This window comes from Gymnoscopelus braueri, assembly GCF_963280865.1.
Source record: "Gymnoscopelus braueri genome assembly, chromosome: 5".
In the NCBI taxonomy this organism is placed as follows: Eukaryota; Metazoa; Chordata; class Actinopteri; order Myctophiformes; family Myctophidae; genus Gymnoscopelus; species Gymnoscopelus braueri.
In genome coordinates, this window is record NC_137606.1 from 28,986,330 (window position 1) to 29,003,815 (window position 17,486).

Below are 17,486 nucleotides of genomic sequence, written 5' to 3' on the forward strand. Positions count from 1 at the left end.
GTTTTGCACCCTGTCCGTCCGTCCGTGTGTCTGTGTGTGTGTCCGTCTGTGAAAAGCTAATCTCCGACACCGTTGGCTTGATCGAAGCAAAACTGTGCATACACACTCCCTGGATGCCAGAGCAGAACCTCTGCCCCAAATTCTTCACATGGGCTGATTGGCTTCCAAAGTTTGCAGGAGTGCTCTGTTTTGAACAAAATGCCTCAAATTATGAACGCAGCGTGCGACACACACACACACACACACACACACACACACACACACACACACACACACACACACACACACACACACACACACACACACATCCTCAGGATGTGGTACAGCTCCTCTCTGCGGGCCAAGGGGACCCATGGGCAGCAGAAGAGCTTAGTGCTGGTTTCCTCCACGCCTTCTGGATCAGTACCATGCCTGGTAAAACGGGACTCAATCTTTCCAGATGATCAGAATGTATGTCTCCTCAGTTTTCATATCAGTTTTTATTTTTTTTTACTCACCGGGGTTAGGGTTTGCTACCAACGTGATCTGCACAGTCACAAAGTAACAAGGCTTTCAACACAGTGAGGTTAATAACTCACAATTTCATTGTACAAAGATTGTCGAAAAATCTAACACAAAAGCAAGCCTACATTGCATCATGCAATATTTCATATGTAATAAAAATGTATGTCCCAGTCTGTGAGAACTACCTACAGTATATATACACACGAGGAAAAAGAAAGTCCTTCACCTTTGAAGTGTTTGTGCCGAAGCTTTGTATACTGTAACAGATGTTATGTAATATCATATTACATTATGTTACGCTGTGGGCGCTGGGGACGTGTTCTCTCCTCCGCGTCATCAGTGCCCATACACTAGCAGGGGCGCATTAACCCTTCGTGATGCCCGGTGCTTGGACCCTGTTTGGTGCCCCCCGTTTTGTCAAGGGGGGGGGGGGGTGTGCAGCGTGGACCACGGTTTGGTGCCCCCCGGGACGGTTTTGTCAAGGGGGGGGGGGGGGGTGCTGCGGGGGGGGGGGTGTGTGTGCTGCGCGAAAAAAAGAGGACGCTCTGAATTTCGGCGTTTTTCGCCGTTTTTCTTTTTCTTCACGCCGTTTGGTGCCCCCCCAAAGGTTCGGTCCCCTGTGCTTCAGCACCTCAAGCCCGTTGGATAAGCCACCACTGTACACTAGGTGGGGTTGGCGAAAGGGTTCTCCCTGTGTTCCCTAGGGTAGGTACCCTCACAAAAACATGCTGTAATCCTGGTCACTGACTCCCCCTGGCCAGCCGGGGTGCCTGATGGAGAGGAAAGGAACTGGTTGGAATAACGTGTTCCTTCCATGCGCTACGTCCCACCAGGGAAACTCTCCCTTGTCAGGTGACAAGAAGGTCAGTTGGCTCTCATGCATTGAAGGAGGCATGAGCTCGGTCCTGGCCTTCGTACAGGGTGTAAAAAATGGGGTTACAAAATCGTGTATTATTATATAGACAATTGGCACAGGGTGTAAAAAATGGGGTTACATAATCGTGGCATTATGTTCAGGGGTGCACATAACTGGTGCGCAGGTGCGCATGCGCACCCAAAATAAATAATGCGCGGCACATCAGAAGACGTGAGGCGCTTTTGCGTACCAACAGCTGGGACAGGAATTTCCAAGCTTTTATTTTTTAGCAAAACTAAAAAATAAAAGCCTAGAGATCGAGGCTAGGAATTTACTTCCTGAAGCCACACTCACGCAATCACGCTAAAGCACGCGTCGGCCCCATGTACAGCCATTATGTTATAATATTTGATACTTGTCTTGCACTAGTCCTGATATTATGTAGGTCCATTCAGAGGATCAAGGGTTCAAAGGTTCTTTATTTGTACCAGAGGATACATTTCTTTTGCACCCCAGACATAAATATAGATAAAAATGAAAAATATCCTAAAAATAAACCATCCTAAGAAGACGGCCATGTGTAAAACACACACAATCTCTCACCTAGCCTACTCTGAGCTTAAGTGAAGTGCCTAGGCAAGGTGCATCATCTTGTATTGTCTTTAGTAGTGCAACCTGCTATATAGGAATTTCGACATACTTTTTTTTCCTTATTTCGTTTCACCTTGGGGGTAGAAACCAGCTCCACTGGTCTGTGGAGGGTCGTAAAGAACTAATAGTTTGAGTTTAGTCTAATCTGTTAGCTTACTGGCCCACTTGACAATTTGGTTTAAAAATGAAGACAAGTTAACACACCAACCATGTCACAAGGGGAAAAACAAGATTGATTTGATAAAAGCCTGATAAAAGTTCTCCTGGAAGGTCAGTTAGTCTATGACTGTTCCAAGATACTTATAGCTATCTATCAACACTTTGAACAGCCTGTTTTTTTAATAATAATTAATTAAAAAGATCTGACATGTTTTCTCAAATCTAAGACAATATCCTTTGTTTTTGATTATTTAGAAGGATTTGTCACACCATGAACTTGTCAAGGACTGGGTCACGGCTGAACTCATGGTCCTGTGGTCCTGCTGATCTTTGGTCGTGTGGTGTGTGTGTGAGAGAGAGAGAGAGAGAGAGAGAGAGAGAGAGAGAGAGAGAGAGAGAGAGAGAGAGAGAGAGAGAGAGAGAGAGAGAGAGAGAGAGAGGAACCAAGCTGACAATAAAAACGAATTTGCATTTAAACAGTCAATTCATAAGGTCAAACTGTAAAACTACAAAGAACGAAGTACGCGAGGCCTCGGGCGGCAAACCGTTTGGGAACTACTGCCCTGGAGTATTTAATCTGTTTGCAGAGTATTTAATCTGTTTGCAGAGTAATTAATCTGTTTGCAGAGTATTTAATCTGCAAACACGACTGCAAACATGACTAATGTTTGCAGATTCATTAATTCATAAGAAGATGTTTGCTCCAGTGTCTTTCTACCTATAGTCCTTCTAAAGTGAAATTACCCATTGGTGTCTATTGTGACCTAAAAGTATATCTCTGCTGTCGGGCAGAAACCAGCTAACTCCAAAATGTAACTTTTTCAGGAAATGAAAAAAAAAACTAAATATATTTTTTTCAGGAAATGAAAAAAGCCTTTAATTTTTTAAAACAAAGCAATACTGCCTCAAAGTTGGTATTGTGACTTTATATATTGTCAGATACTAGCATGTGTCATTATATTATCACCACTTTACCCAAATCCAGCTCAGGTGGAGTTAGGAGGTTTTGTTCATCATTGATAAGAACAGCTCACAATGCATCACAACGCGTGAATTAATGCCCTGAGGCTTCATGACACTGCTTATGTAGGCCTAGAATAATAAGCAAGACTTTAAATATTACAATAACTTCTGCAAAGAGGGGTTCAAAAAGTTGCAGTTTCAGTAGAGCTAGTGAGAGACATATGAACTCATTTCTTGTCACATTGCTCTCCTCAGAAAACACTACATAGATTTTAGAAATAGAATTAATTGTTTTCTAAACATTAGCGTCAGTGCTAAGTTTGATAAAGAGGTACACTGCATAGTTACTTTTAACAGACTATGGGGTAAAAACCCTGCCTCGTTAAAGCTTTCATGACATTCAGTTTCACATTAAAAGTGTTTGTCATGGTCCTTCAAACGTGTTTAAAAAGTGTTAACTGAAAATTCCACTCTAGTGAGCCATTGCAGGTGTTTTTCTCTCACATTTCTAAAGCCTTTTCAACTGCAATGAAAAAATACATCTTTGCCTGCGGGTGTCGCTGTTGAGGGATTTTGCCTGTCAATCATCACCTCTGCTCCGCCCCCGCACACAGAGCAGCTGCTCTGTGTGCCACGCAGGGAAGAGGGGGTGGAGTTAGCTGGTTTTGCCGACAGGAGAGGCACTGGACCATCACGCTAAAGAGAACTCTGTGACTCTCAGGTTGTGAGGTTTCACAGGCTGAAATTACAAGAAGACAGAACTCCCTCCCTCATCACATGAAACATCCTTTTAGCTTTCCAAATCTGTCTATTTTATTACCTTAATAAACATAATAATATATGCTTCCAGTCGCTAGTTTAAAGTCTTTTTCAATCACCACGTTTTGGTAAATTATGGTCCCATTTATTTAAAAATTAATGATAAAGTAGGGTATGTTTCTAGAGTTTCTACTGGTTCTACCGAGTGAAGACCCGCCCTCGCTGCGGTTTCAGCCAATAGCATTAATTTCCGTTTGCCTTTCGGACCGGATATCAACCGGATATAGAAAGATGGCGGATTTGAAATCGCTGCAAAATAGGCTTCATTTACGGTCTGTAGAAACCAATGGTGTGACCATATGTTTTTTACGGTCTATGGTTCATCCCAAGGGCCTGAAACCTAGACAGGGTGAGTGAACCACGTCGTATCATAGGCCTGAAATAGTCTTCCCTGGCTCAATGGAGAGGCAGAGAAAAGTATGCCAAAAAAGCATGTATTTCTTGATTAAAGCAAGAGGCAAGTGGTAAGGGGGAGAGTGATGGGTAGATGGAGAAGATGGAACAACAAGGGGGAAACGGTCAACAAAGGCAGAGAAGCAGAGCTATAGCAGAGCTATGAGACACCATCCGATGCAGACAAGAGCAGTGGAACAAGAGCAAGGAACAGGTGACAGATATGAATCACTGGTGTGTATCTAATGCTGCACATGATTGATTTAGCCACCATAATGCCTGGAGAGGCACTGGACCATCACGCTAAAGAGAACTTTGTGAAATCATACCTTTTAGCTTTCCAAATCTGTCACGGGTGAAAGAGACAGATAATAGATAAAAAAGGAGTATGGCTGAAATGCTCTGTCCGCAAAACCTATTGAGTTTCATGTTAGGATACTAATAGAAGTCGTTCTATTCTCTTATTTTATTTTATCTTATTTTATTGATACCTGCTACCCCTATAGATGGGTTTCCCGTTTGTAAACATTGAGGATGATGCGCGCGCAGTGGAGGGAAGAGCCTGTAGAGGGCGCTATTACCCGCAGCATCTCTGGCCACTGTACATTGATAAAATAAATGGTCTTCACCGGGTTTAATGAAAGTAGATTAAATGATGCAGTTTGTAATATCTTCTTTACTCAATAAAAATGATTTGTCGGAAGTTGGATCTGTCTGTATATAATAGCAGCATTATGCCTATTCTGCCTATAATAGCAGCATTATGCCTATCTAAATCCCGAAAATAACAATAGAGTGAATGGCACTTCCGGGTCGTTCTACCTCCCGCATGCGCAGAATGCACACTCTGCTCTGTGATGACGTCGCGCGGAAACCCATCTATAGGAAAGGTATAATGATTTTGGGACTGTTGTTCTGTTATTCTGATCAATACACATGGTTGTCATAATATAAAATATAGTCTACAATACTTCATACATAATCTAACTAAGTACCAGCATTTCAGCTCAGCCTTTGTGATAGTTTTGTTCCGGTGATTGTGCATTACATTGCTCTGTCCCTTGTTTAGATCAAAAGAATATATCTTAGATGGAAACAATGTTCTCATCTATTTTTCTCTGTTACTATTAGCTTCTCACAAAGTCAATATTTCTGATTTCATGACCACATGTATGTTTTAGTAAGTGTTATACTGTTTCTGTGTGGTATGAGAGAGACAAGTTAAATCCAACTCTATTGCACATTTCAGAAGGGAAAAAAAACATCTCAAGGAAGTTTATTGGGCCTCATTCATGTGTACGATCGTCACATTACATTACAAAAATGTTTCTACATGCATATTCGGATTCATCACTTTTGTTCCTAGCTGAATTTGTTCCTGGGTATACACAAAATCAACGTGCGCTTTTAGACGTAGATATTGTAAAGTAAACTAAAAATAAAAAGTGTTCTGTTCAACTTATTGGAATTGAAAGATCACATGTTCTCTCTCAGCCCACCAGGTCACCCAGTAAGACACTGCAGCTGTATTAATGGCATCCTCTGCTCCTAATAGTTAGGATGGGTAAATTAAGAGGACAGATTCTATATAAAGTATGTGAAAACGTATTGTAGCAAATACCCCAACAACAAGAAAATATGTCCAAAGTTTCCACCCATTAAACGTGTAGTCGATTTGCATTAGCGTCACTACCACTGTGCTACGGATGGCCCTAGACTAGAGAGCGAAGTTCCCCCCTGATGCTGGCACAGGCTGCACCCCATAGGCATGCTGCCAGAACACTGGCAAATCTTTGCTTCTCTCCATCAGGGCACTAGACCGTATGACATGTTTATCTTTGATGCTGCTCCGTTCCCAACCATTAAATCATCAAGTCTGAATGGATGGATGGAGACTTAACGGTGGAGTTTGGTATTAAACAAAGGAAATCTTTGCCGTCGTAAGCTGGTGTAGTGAATGTTTGCTGCTGTTGCCTTCATTCTTATTACATATTTACATACTGTTTGGGGTAATTCTTGCACTCTGGTTCTGAGCCACAAATATCCAAATAATTACATAGTAGGGCTCACAACTCTTGTTTGATGCTCCATCATATAATGTGTTGAGACAAGACTAGACATTGACACAATTCAATGGCAGAACCTATAAACTATGCTATGACCTATTTTTGTTACATGACAAAGATCCCTTTGGGATCTAAATTTAGTCTAGTCTTGTCTCAACAAATTACAGTATGTTGGAGCATCAGTAAAGCTGCAAGCCCTACTTTATTTACATACCGTGAAAACACAATTGCAGGAAGAGGGTTTGATTCTGTCAAAGTCACCCGACTGAAATCAAAATGTTTGTCTCCACAACCTGCTTTTCCCGCTTCTGGCTGTTCATGTAGTCCAGTGTCCCCCTTCTGCCTGCTGGAGAAACTCCCACATCTTGCAAGCCAAAGTAACAATGGATGGGACCGGATCAATACAATCAATCCTCCTGATTAAAAATCTCCTCTGCCCGTCTGAAAGCAAGAGCTATAGGGCATAGAAAAAGAGATGACTTAAGCTTCAGGAGGTAATTGCCAAATGATTGTATCTAATCGATAATCTAGCAGTCTGTCTCTCTGTCTCTCTCTGTCATGCTCTCCACTCTGGCCTCTTACACCACACACTGGCCTTGCTTTGCACTTTATAAATCGCCATACTCTGTATACTCTGATTTCTGTCTTTGAGTTAATTTGAGTTTGATTTATGCAACAGTTTTATGGTTGGGACTTTGGAATATTTTGTGTTTGCTTTGGGTTGTTAGTTTCCTAATGTTCTTGTACCCCTAACCCCAGCTTACCTTTACTATAGGCTACTCATCTGTATTGTGTTAATATAAGTGGTTACTGGTTATCAATCAGTTTTATATATTATACTGAGCTAAATATGCTTGGATGGGGTTGTTCACTACTCCAAAGTCAAAAACAATCTGAGGTTTTTCTGTGTGAGTGTCCTCTGTGTCCGTTGGCTTGCTGTTCACTTCTTCTTATTTATTATTTATCTAAATATTGAACCAATGAAAAGTATTAAAAAGCGCTTCTGACAGAAACTTTCTGCTAAACCAGCGAACTCCACCAAAAGGGGGTGGAGTTAGCTGGTTTTGCTAACTACAGGCTCCACATCCTTTTGATTATCGTATCCCTCCGGGAAAAAAAAAACTAGAACACACCACTGTATATATAGTATACTACAGTCCAGTGTTCTACTGTACAGCCCCACTGGAGCTTTAATTATTTTAGCATAAGATGAAGTACTGGCCAATTACATCAGTTTGGCTCATGTTATATTTATGAAAGATAAATGATTAACTACAGCAACATGCATATAACATTTGATAATCGTTATGTAACAATTAATTAAATAATCAATGCTGAACAAAAGCCATTAGACATTCGATTATAATTCGACATTTACTACTATAAGCATTACCATTGCTTATAATGAAGTGCTGGCTTAAATATCTCATCATTCATATGTATTTTAATGACACGAAACATATCACCAATAATACAGATTTAATTGATTTCACCTTACTGATGGCAATGATCATTTCATTGCTTGGATGATAAATGGCAAGTATTTGTAACAAATAAGCATATCTAAATATAAAATCAAAGTTTACTAGTACAATATCTGCAATTTTTATCCCTATACAGTTACCAAGCAATGACAGTTTGTGCACTACACTGTTATACGGGTTAACCTTTAGTACTAAAAAGTTCACTTGCTGTAATAACTATTCTATGTACTGTAGATACTACATTTTAATGGGAGACCTACTGGACCTTTAACCTGGAAGTTGAGGGAAATAATTAAAAGGGAAAAAAGACAACATCCAGCCACTAGATGCCTCACTTTTAAAACACATCCGTTGAATAACGTTCGTTATTTCCCCATGAGACAGCAATCATGTGGTTTGCAACATATTAACACAAGGGCAGCCTTCCTAGAATATATTTAGGGAAACAATTACCTTACCCAACAAAAACATATATGGATAACTGTGTCCGTCAGCTTACGGCTCACAGTGGTAAACAAAACAATAATTTAAATGATTATTTCACAATGATTCTTTTTAGGACGGGGATGCAATATTTCTATTCCACACTTCAAAAAAAAAGCTCTGTGGAAGCATTATTTTGATTATTCATTTTCATAAACATGTTATCTATATCTATCCTTTAAAGCTAAACCCTCCTCTTGTATACTGTGTGTATCAAGAACCACATATACTGTATTTTCTATCGTATTTAAGAAGACAGGATTCCTGCCCACTGCACAGGTTTTCTGTTTATCATAGAGTTTGTAAGGCCTTGCGCTTTCTCATCTGCTTCATAAAATGCAATCCTCTGAAACACTGCTTCAGTTCTAGCCTAAAAAAATACACTCTCTGTTCTGAAAAACAGGCAGTACTGAGTTGCTCACTTGCACTGGGTTAACAATGGAGTACATCGGCTTTCTCATTCTCCCATACAGAGGCTTTTGCTCATCATAGCTTGTCCAGGTGTCTATAATACTCCACATATTTATAAATAAATCTTAACACACACACACACACACACACACACACACACACACACACACACACACACACACACACACACACACACACACACACACACACACACACACACACACACACACACACACACTTTTAAGTTTTTTAAGTATTATGTAGATACAGCACTTTTTCATGAAGGTAAAACTCATACTTTGGCTGAGAAAAAAATATGTCATTTTCTATACAACATCAAATGCAATTTAAGGCAAAATTAACTATTCAATGAGTCCAACAACAAATGTTCAAAAGCACATCGAAAATATTTGTATTTACAATATATCCTCATAAAAAAATATGTTTGACTCACATAGAGCATATAGCAACAGTTTGACCCGAGTCTACTATTTCAGAGTGAATCTGTCCATTCAAATGCAGTTCTAATAAATGGGTACGTGGCAACTGATACAATATCCTGGTATTAGTGATTCTAGCACAACTCACCATTAATTAATCGACAACTAAACTAATGATAACCATAACAATAAACATTTTTTACACAGCTATATAGCAAGTTTTCATTAATGTTTGCAACTGCATGGATCTTTCTACAGTCAATCACAATCCTGTAAACATTTTTTGGTCAATTCAACATCTTCTCGTTACAGCATTCCAAATCACATTGTCCTTGTGTCCGAGTCTTTTACACAGCAGTCATCAGGCAACAACAGTGGATATTTTGCAGCGAACATACAAACACAATTTTGTGTTTCTAAATGGAGAGCCACAGCTGAATTGTGAACTACTGCAGTGTACTTGGATAGTGCAAGTGCAAAGTCAGGAGCTGAGCTGTCCACTGGTTCAGTGCAGCCAGTGCAATGTCAAGCATGTTCTGCTTAACTGATTGCTCAAAAGCAGACAGGGGGTGTGGGGGTGCAGGGGTGGGGGAAGTGGGGGAGACATAATAGCAGTGAGGCTGAAGCAGAGGCCGGAGCCAGGATTAGGTTCGGTCAGCTCTCTCGGTTTACGGCCACAAAGTCAATGTGCACAGCTTAACCCCACAGTGCTTCTGTGTGAAAGAGCCCACACTGCAGGGATGTGTGTAGAGTATTTACAGTACATACTGTAGGTAGAGGATTACTGCACAAGTCTCCATGTCCCCCAGATTGAACAACTCCCCCCATGGGGCCATAATGTGGTATTGTATACATTGATTAGACTGGGATAATCCTAACACTAGGGAACCTGTGTGTGTCTGTCTGTCTGTCTGTCTGTCTGTCTGTCTGTCTGTCTGTCTGTCTGTCTGTCTGTCTGTCTGTCTGTCTGTCTGTCTGTCTGTCTGTCTGTCTGTCTGTCTCTCTGTCTGCCACACCATTCAAATTTAACCGGTGGCATTAGAATAAATAATTTTCTATTTCAAACAAAATGTAAAGATTTCAGGCATGAAGACACAGTAACACTGATAACAGGCCCAACAGTTGGCAAAGGAGTAGAGGACCAATCATCAGAAGAAGGAGTAGAGGACCAATCATCAGCAGAAGGAGTAGAGGAGCAATCATCAGCAGGTAAAACAGAGCCAGGAGGGTTTTCCAGCAGAGGATCCAATTTACAAACAACACTGTCAAAATGAAAGAGACACATTTGTGAAGTGTTCTACATTATGTCCAAAGCCTAGTGAAAGTTGACACACTGATTGCTGTTGGAGTGCTCAGTAACTGTACATTATTCTCAGAGAGATGCTCTAATCTTCTTAATTGCACAGACGATATTATCAAATCTAGAAATGGGGGGTATCAGATATGGGAGGATACTGCAGTTAGCTCATCAGCCTCTCGTATCATAATAATCATGGGGAACTTTAGATTCAGCCCTCTCAGGAACTGTTTCTAATAATAGCAACTCAGGACCATGAATACGTATATATTAGCGCACATATTCTTAACTGTCCCTTGTCTTCATTCATCTCTAACTGCACACAGTCAAATCTGGAGTGTTACTTTAATTCTGAGAGTCTGAATGAAATACTGTAGCATTCCATATTTTACTGTGTAATGTCCTATCTTTCTCACCCCTCTCTCTGCTTCCCTCTGGACATTCTATCTATGGTAAATGGTCTTGAATGTATAATTCATATAGCTTCTTCCGACCACACAAAGTGCTTTACATTCAACAAGGAAGCAGCCATGTAAGGCTCGTTGGCAGCAATTCAAGCTGAGCTAAAAAAAAAGTCATGCGTTATTGCAGTCAGCAGGTACTAACCAGTTATTACCAATAACATCATGACATTCACCTGTCAATCAATCAATCTTCCACACAGGACAATGATTCATTGCCAGACACTAGAGGGTGGTGCTGCATGTTGAATGTAAACTAACATTGCAGCCATGATCTCGAATGCAAAACAGTAGCCTACACTAAATGAGAAATGCAGTAACAGAAAGGTCATTCAGCACCGCCTTATTTGACCTGTATTCATTCATCACTTTGAGGACCAATGTGACTTTCAGGCAGGTCAGCGAATACGCCGACTGTCGGTTACGCGTGAGCTCTTACCACGGCACTGGACACGAAAACCCCTCCCTGTCTTCCACTTCTGTCCTCCTTCCATCTCTCCATCTCTTTTGTTGACGTCAGGGAGTGGTGTCACCACGGAGCATGGAGGCACGCCCCCACACTCCGGGCCCCCCGCCTCCTCCACCACCGTGCTCCTTGTCTGACTCTGGCTGGCTCTGGGCGCGCTCCGGCTTGGGGTTGGTGGCGCAGGGGGGGTCAGGCTGCTGAACCGACATGGTCCTGCGCAGATGCGTGCGCTTACACAGGAAGTCGGGCTTGGCCGAGAGACCAAAGGAACCCTTCCTCAGTACCATGCGGACCGAGGAGGTCTTCTTAGGTCTGGCCCTGTGGCCAAACTGAAGGGAGGAGAGGTGTGCTGCGTAGCCATCACTCAGGAACTACAAAGACAACACAGAGAATGGGGTTTGTCTTAGAAATACGAGAACAGTTTACACTAAAGCCAATCCATGCGTTTTATGTCCGTTGTCTCACTCTCCCGTTGGTGATAGGTAATTTCTACGAGGTGTAAACTATAACAAAGATGGGGGCCACATCTAGTGTCCGATCCAGCACCCCGCCTGCTTCAAACAACTTTACTGACGTTGTCAACCAGTAGGTGCAGGTGGACACCAGCAGGGCCGGATTACCCATAGGCCGTTGGGGGCGAGTGCCCTGGGGCACCAGCCAATGGGGGCACCCATTAAATAAGAATTAAATAACATAACCTTAACATAACCCTAACCCTAAAACCGAAATAAAGTAACCAAAAACCGAAAAGACACTAACAAAATCGCGCGAGTGCACGATTTCGTGCGGGGGGCGCGGGGGGCACCTCAACTTGAGGTCGCCCTGGGGCACCACATAGTGCTAATCCGGCCCTGGACACCAGGGTCACAACTTCTCAGTAGAAGAGTAGGGAGACCACCTCTAACCATAGTAAATAGTGCAAGATACATTACGTACTTTACCATATACGTTGGTTAAAATAACTTCAAAATGTTTCAAAATGTAGAATGACAGGAGAGAACAAAAACCTCAGACCAAAACAGAAACAAGAAAACTGTTTGTATTGTCAATAGCCATAAACCACGCAGTTAACTTGATGGAATAAAGAAACAACAAAAGCTGTACTATACCTTGCATTGATTCTGGTACTTCTTAGAGGGCCGACCAACAATATAAATCTGGGCAGGGCTGAGGCCCAGCATGTTGTAAACAGAGATGTCCTTCATGGAGCCGTAAGCAGAGTTGATCTTAATGTGACACTGTGGCAAAAGAGGAGACAAACAGCTGGAAATTTGTCTAAACACTTTGATAACCTAATGCAGTGGTTCTCAACCAGTGGTCCGGGGACCACCAGTGGTCCTTGGGGGGGTACCAGGGTGTCCCCAGCAACATTAGTTAACATAGCATCACAATCATTTTAACCACTTAGCTTTGGCTATTAAAAAATAGCAAATCTAATCACTTGGTGCCACGCTATGAGCTTCTAAATCTGCTATTTTTGAAAAATCTTGAAAATGTGTGCATATCTTTGAATATATGTATGTATTTTTTAAAGAGAACATTTTTAACTCAAATCTTTGCTTCTGGGGGTCCCTGGCACAAACCATTTTCAGATGGGGGTCCACGGCTAATGCATAACCTGTATAACCATAAGACAAGTGTCAAAAGCGAAAACTTTTGGGAAGACACTGATGTGCTATACTGAAACAAGACATTCATGCTTGAGCAAAGTGTCGGGAGACATCTTTGGAACGAGCTGTCATGTAGCCAGCTGGATGCAGTGGTGGCTGGTGGATTTTTCCCCAGGTAGCGCTACACCAAAAAGTAAGCCTGTACACAATAGCACAATAGCATGTACTATGTTATCACGCTAGTTTATTTTGATAGGCCCTGCCCTAGTAGGCTAGTAGTCATTGATTTGTGAAAGACAGACATAATTAATAGCATGAGCAAAAATGTTGATTAAGTACTACACTTTTTGTACCTTTTTGTCTAATAAGAAATACTGCTGTATTATATGATTCATATCCATTCACTGCAATAATAACAGACAAAAAGTTGTTTTGTTTTATAAGTTAGGCTATATTATGTTTACAATCTATGTAAGCATTTTGGTATGAAAGACAGCATTCTTAATCCTGTATCATACAAACCAAACCGTGTGTAAAAAGAAATCGAAAATCGTCGGTCTACAAACGCACAACAAGTCGCCTCTGCGACACGTTGTGGGAGTGTACATCGACGATACCGTTGTGCGTCCAAGCATAACTCAGTCAGCATAGACATAACAGGCAAAGTGAAGCTCACCAGTTGGAATGAACAGCAGCAGTCAGTGCAGTTCTATGTGTATGGATATCTACGCGCTAGGCGCAGAAAACCTGCGCACACAGTGGCCCTGTTCACTTGCATTGAAGAGTGAACTACGCATGTGCAAAACATAACATTGCAAGTCAATGGTAAATGGTCAATGGTCAATATGTTGCGCACACAGCATTAAGTTTAGGCACAGTAGAACGTTTTTTATCTACATTTTATGGCAGATTATACATTTCACTCACTAGTCATTAACTATATTTACCTTGTTGGTTTGATCACATAAAATATATATTGAATATATTTTAAAGTAATATTTATTCAAGGAAGATCTAGGTTTGGGAGAGGTGGTGCGGCGCACTAGTGCCCTCTATTGACCAGCCAGTTTGTTTACGTTAAAAGATGAAGGATGTGGTTCATAAAACAGTGGGCCTCATTTATATCCTTTGTTGGCAATGTAAAGAGAAAAAAATAAGTTTTGTTCATGGTTCAAAAATATATATTTATTTCAGTAGTGTAAGTAGTGGAGTGTCAGGGCTTGGGAAGACCAAAGTCTGGCAAGAAATAACTCCAGTAAATTCAGTGTCAAATATTCTGCGTACACTGCAACAGGTTAAAAAAAAAGGCAAAGAAAACTAAATATATCACATCGCCTCAATTTACATATAATATTTGTAGTGAAGACTTTGAAATAAAGAAAGAAAGAAAATAGTAATACTTTGTGAGGTCACAATTACCTTGACCTTTGACCACCACATTCTAATCAGTTCATCCTTGAGCCCAAGTAGACATTTGTGTCAGACGTTCCTGAGATCATGTTCATACTAATGGGATGGACTTGAGCTCATAGTGACCTTGACCTTTGACCACACACACAGTTCAGCCTGTGTGTGTGTGTGTGTGTGTGTGTGTGTGTGTGTGTGTGTGTGTGTGTGTGTGTGCGTGTGCGTGTGCGTGTGTGTGTGTGTGTGTGTGTGTGTGTGTGTGTGTGTGTGTGCATGCGTGCGTGCCTGCGCGAGTGCATGCATGCGTGTGTGTGTGCGTGCGTGCGTGCATATGTAAGACATGGAAAAGTAATGTGTCATCATGTGGGAGTGTCCTGTATCTGCTGTTAAAATGCTGTACCTCCTGCACTAGGTTTCTGAGGAAGATGGTCTTCTGGCGGAGAGGGTCATGGACCAAGCCTTCAGAGAAGAATATCATTCCATGTGGGAAGTTGTGTTGAGAGAGCCAAGACACTACACGCTGTTTCTGCATGTCAGGGCGGCCTGTGATGTAAATAATCAGATAGCCCAGGTCCTGCCAGTGCCTACATGCAGACACAGACATATTTAGCATTGTTAATAAAGTGCTACTTACTGCCAGGGAGTTTCAGTTTAGCAGAAAGGGTTATGGTTCATTATTCAGAACACAACTGAAAAGATCACAGGAAACACACAATTGCACATCTACTGTGATGAATTATTTTGTCTGCACTCTGTTTAACCACATGAATCCCCCTATTCTGGGCTGGCGAAAATGCATCCACACATAATGCATATTGGAAGCATCTGTGAACAAACTGCCTCGTGAATGGAATGCCTCCAATGCCCTTCAACTCACTGAGAATTGGCTGTGTTCAGAAAGAGAGAGAGCTAAAACAGTTATAACAACTCATTGAACAGGATCTTCAACCACTTATACTTCTATAACTGGAGGCCCCCGGGGGTCTATACTATACCTTTTCCCCTCCACACTAAATATCTTTGCAGAAAATAGCCGATCTACAAGCTCACAACACGTTGCATGTGTTGTGAGCTTGTAGATGTGCCATTTCCGCCAAAATAGTAACCCCAGAATAGGGACACTATTTCTTCCTGGCTAAATAAGGTTACACACACACGCACGCACGCACGCACGCACACACGCGCACACACACACACACACACACACACATATACAATAGATACCTTACTACATCCACAGCTCCAGGCCGGACCTTGGGGTCACTACCCATGATAGAAACACTGGCGGCGAAAGAGCCATCGATGCTGAACACCACACATTCCATCCCCCGTGGCAATACAGTCAGGTAGGCCTCTGCACTGGTTTGGTCCCCCCTGATCATATACAATACAATACAGTCAGGTATGCCTTTGCAATAGTCCTCCCTGATAAAATCGGAGAGAGAGAGATTCATAAACAAGCAACATTGTAATAGATGTGTTTGGTGACAACAACCTGAAAGATTTATGCTGTGTGACGTATAGTTCTATATGAGTCCCCTGGCTGATTGTCCCGAAGGCCACGCGGCGCCAGATTTTTTCAGATTAGTTTTTCCCCCTATTTTTTTCTACCCAATTCTTTCCCCCCAGTGTAAACAATCCTTCGATACATGGCCAGCTGCTTCTTTTCACTTGACAGTGAGGAGTTTCACACCAGGTGGGCGTAATGCGTGCAGAGGAACACGATATCGTTGTTAGTGCATTGACAGAGAACACCCCCTCCTGCCAGCTTCCCACCCATGAACACAGCCACTTGTTTTCATTGGAGGATTAAAACCCCAGTCTACATGGTGGTGGACAGGAACATTAGACCTGCACCAACCGGACGCACGCCAACAGATTTTAACGCTGGTCAGAGATTGTACTTGAAAATATTTTCTGCTGAAACATTGGTGTTTGATATATTACATCAGTGTTTCTGCAGACAACACTGCCTCCATCTGGGCCGTATACACCAGGACCCAAACCCATCACACATTTGTAGTGAGTAAATTTATGTCACTTAGGTGAGAACAATGGGGTTCAATCATAATGTCAAAGAAAATCAAAGCAAGGAAATCACTATATGGGTACAAAATATGATTACCTTAAATAGGTGAATACATTTATGACACACAAGAAATCATCACAGTAGGTTTCTCAGTTCAAATTCTACGTTAGGACCTGAGAGGGAAATGGATCTGGGTACTTACTTCACCACCATTTTAATGGGGTACACTCCCAGGGTTAGCTTCTTGCTCTTGGGTATGGTGTAATTCACCCTGCCACTGCTGTTGGTCAGATCTGTGTCAAAGTGGACCCAGCGGCCAGACTGAGGTTGTGTCATTAGCAGAATGTCCACCTGAGTGTGGGGACACAATGTTGCTTAATATTGCTTATAATTACAACAAACACAAACAATAAAAGATGATTCAAAGCAGCAAGTAACATTTTATGATTACAAGTCCCACTATCTAACAATCTAACCATTAACCTTCAACTTTAACATTACAGTTGTAGTAGTTACTGTAGAAGGCAGAGAACAAGCTATGATATGATACTCAATATCAAAATGTGTTTTGGTGTTTGAGAACTAATCTAATCATTTACTACTTAATGGAATAACTGTGCTCAAGGTACTGTGTAGAAAGAACCTTACATTGTAACAAATATCAGCGTTAGAAAGCAGTGTCTCATTGCTGCTCATAGCTACATACAGTATACTGTATAAACATTCATGTACACATGTGTAATCAATAGCAGTGTGTGCCGTAGTGAAACCTTTTCTCCGGTCAAAGTGACCATGTCCAACGGGCCGTACATAAAGCGTCCAACCAAGGTCTGGGGTCCCTCCTCTGTGGCAATGACGTCATTTACCCGGTGGTTCGCTGTGACATTCTTTATGCAGGGAAGGACACACGCACGCACGCACACATGCACGCACGCACGCACGCACACACACACACACACACACACACACACACACACACACACACAC

The 17,486-nt window shown here is 41.8% G+C and overlaps 1 protein-coding gene across 2 annotated transcripts in view; it reads right to left on the reverse strand.

The window, feature by feature from the left end:
• Positions 1 to 8,229: 8,229 nt before the first annotated feature.
• The window catches only part of pitpnm3 (PITPNM family member 3), a 103,980-nt gene continuing 94,723 nt past the window's right edge, over positions 8,230 to 17,486 (reverse strand). For both annotated transcript variants that reach the window (XM_080429011.1, XM_080429010.1), the window contains exons 14-20: positions 17,270 to 17,386; positions 16,702 to 16,850; positions 15,695 to 15,844; positions 14,871 to 15,054; positions 12,563 to 12,691; positions 11,427 to 11,824; positions 8,230 to 10,491 (exon numbers count right to left, since the gene is read on the reverse strand). In XM_080429011.1, the coding sequence (XP_080285137.1) occupies positions 11,504 to 11,824; positions 12,563 to 12,691; positions 14,871 to 15,054; positions 15,695 to 15,844; positions 16,702 to 16,850; positions 17,270 to 17,386 (1,050 nt within the window). In that variant the 3' untranslated portion in view covers positions 8,230 to 10,491; positions 11,427 to 11,503. The remainder of the gene's footprint in view (positions 10,492 to 11,426; positions 11,825 to 12,562; positions 12,692 to 14,870; positions 15,055 to 15,694; positions 15,845 to 16,701; positions 16,851 to 17,269; positions 17,387 to 17,486) is intronic.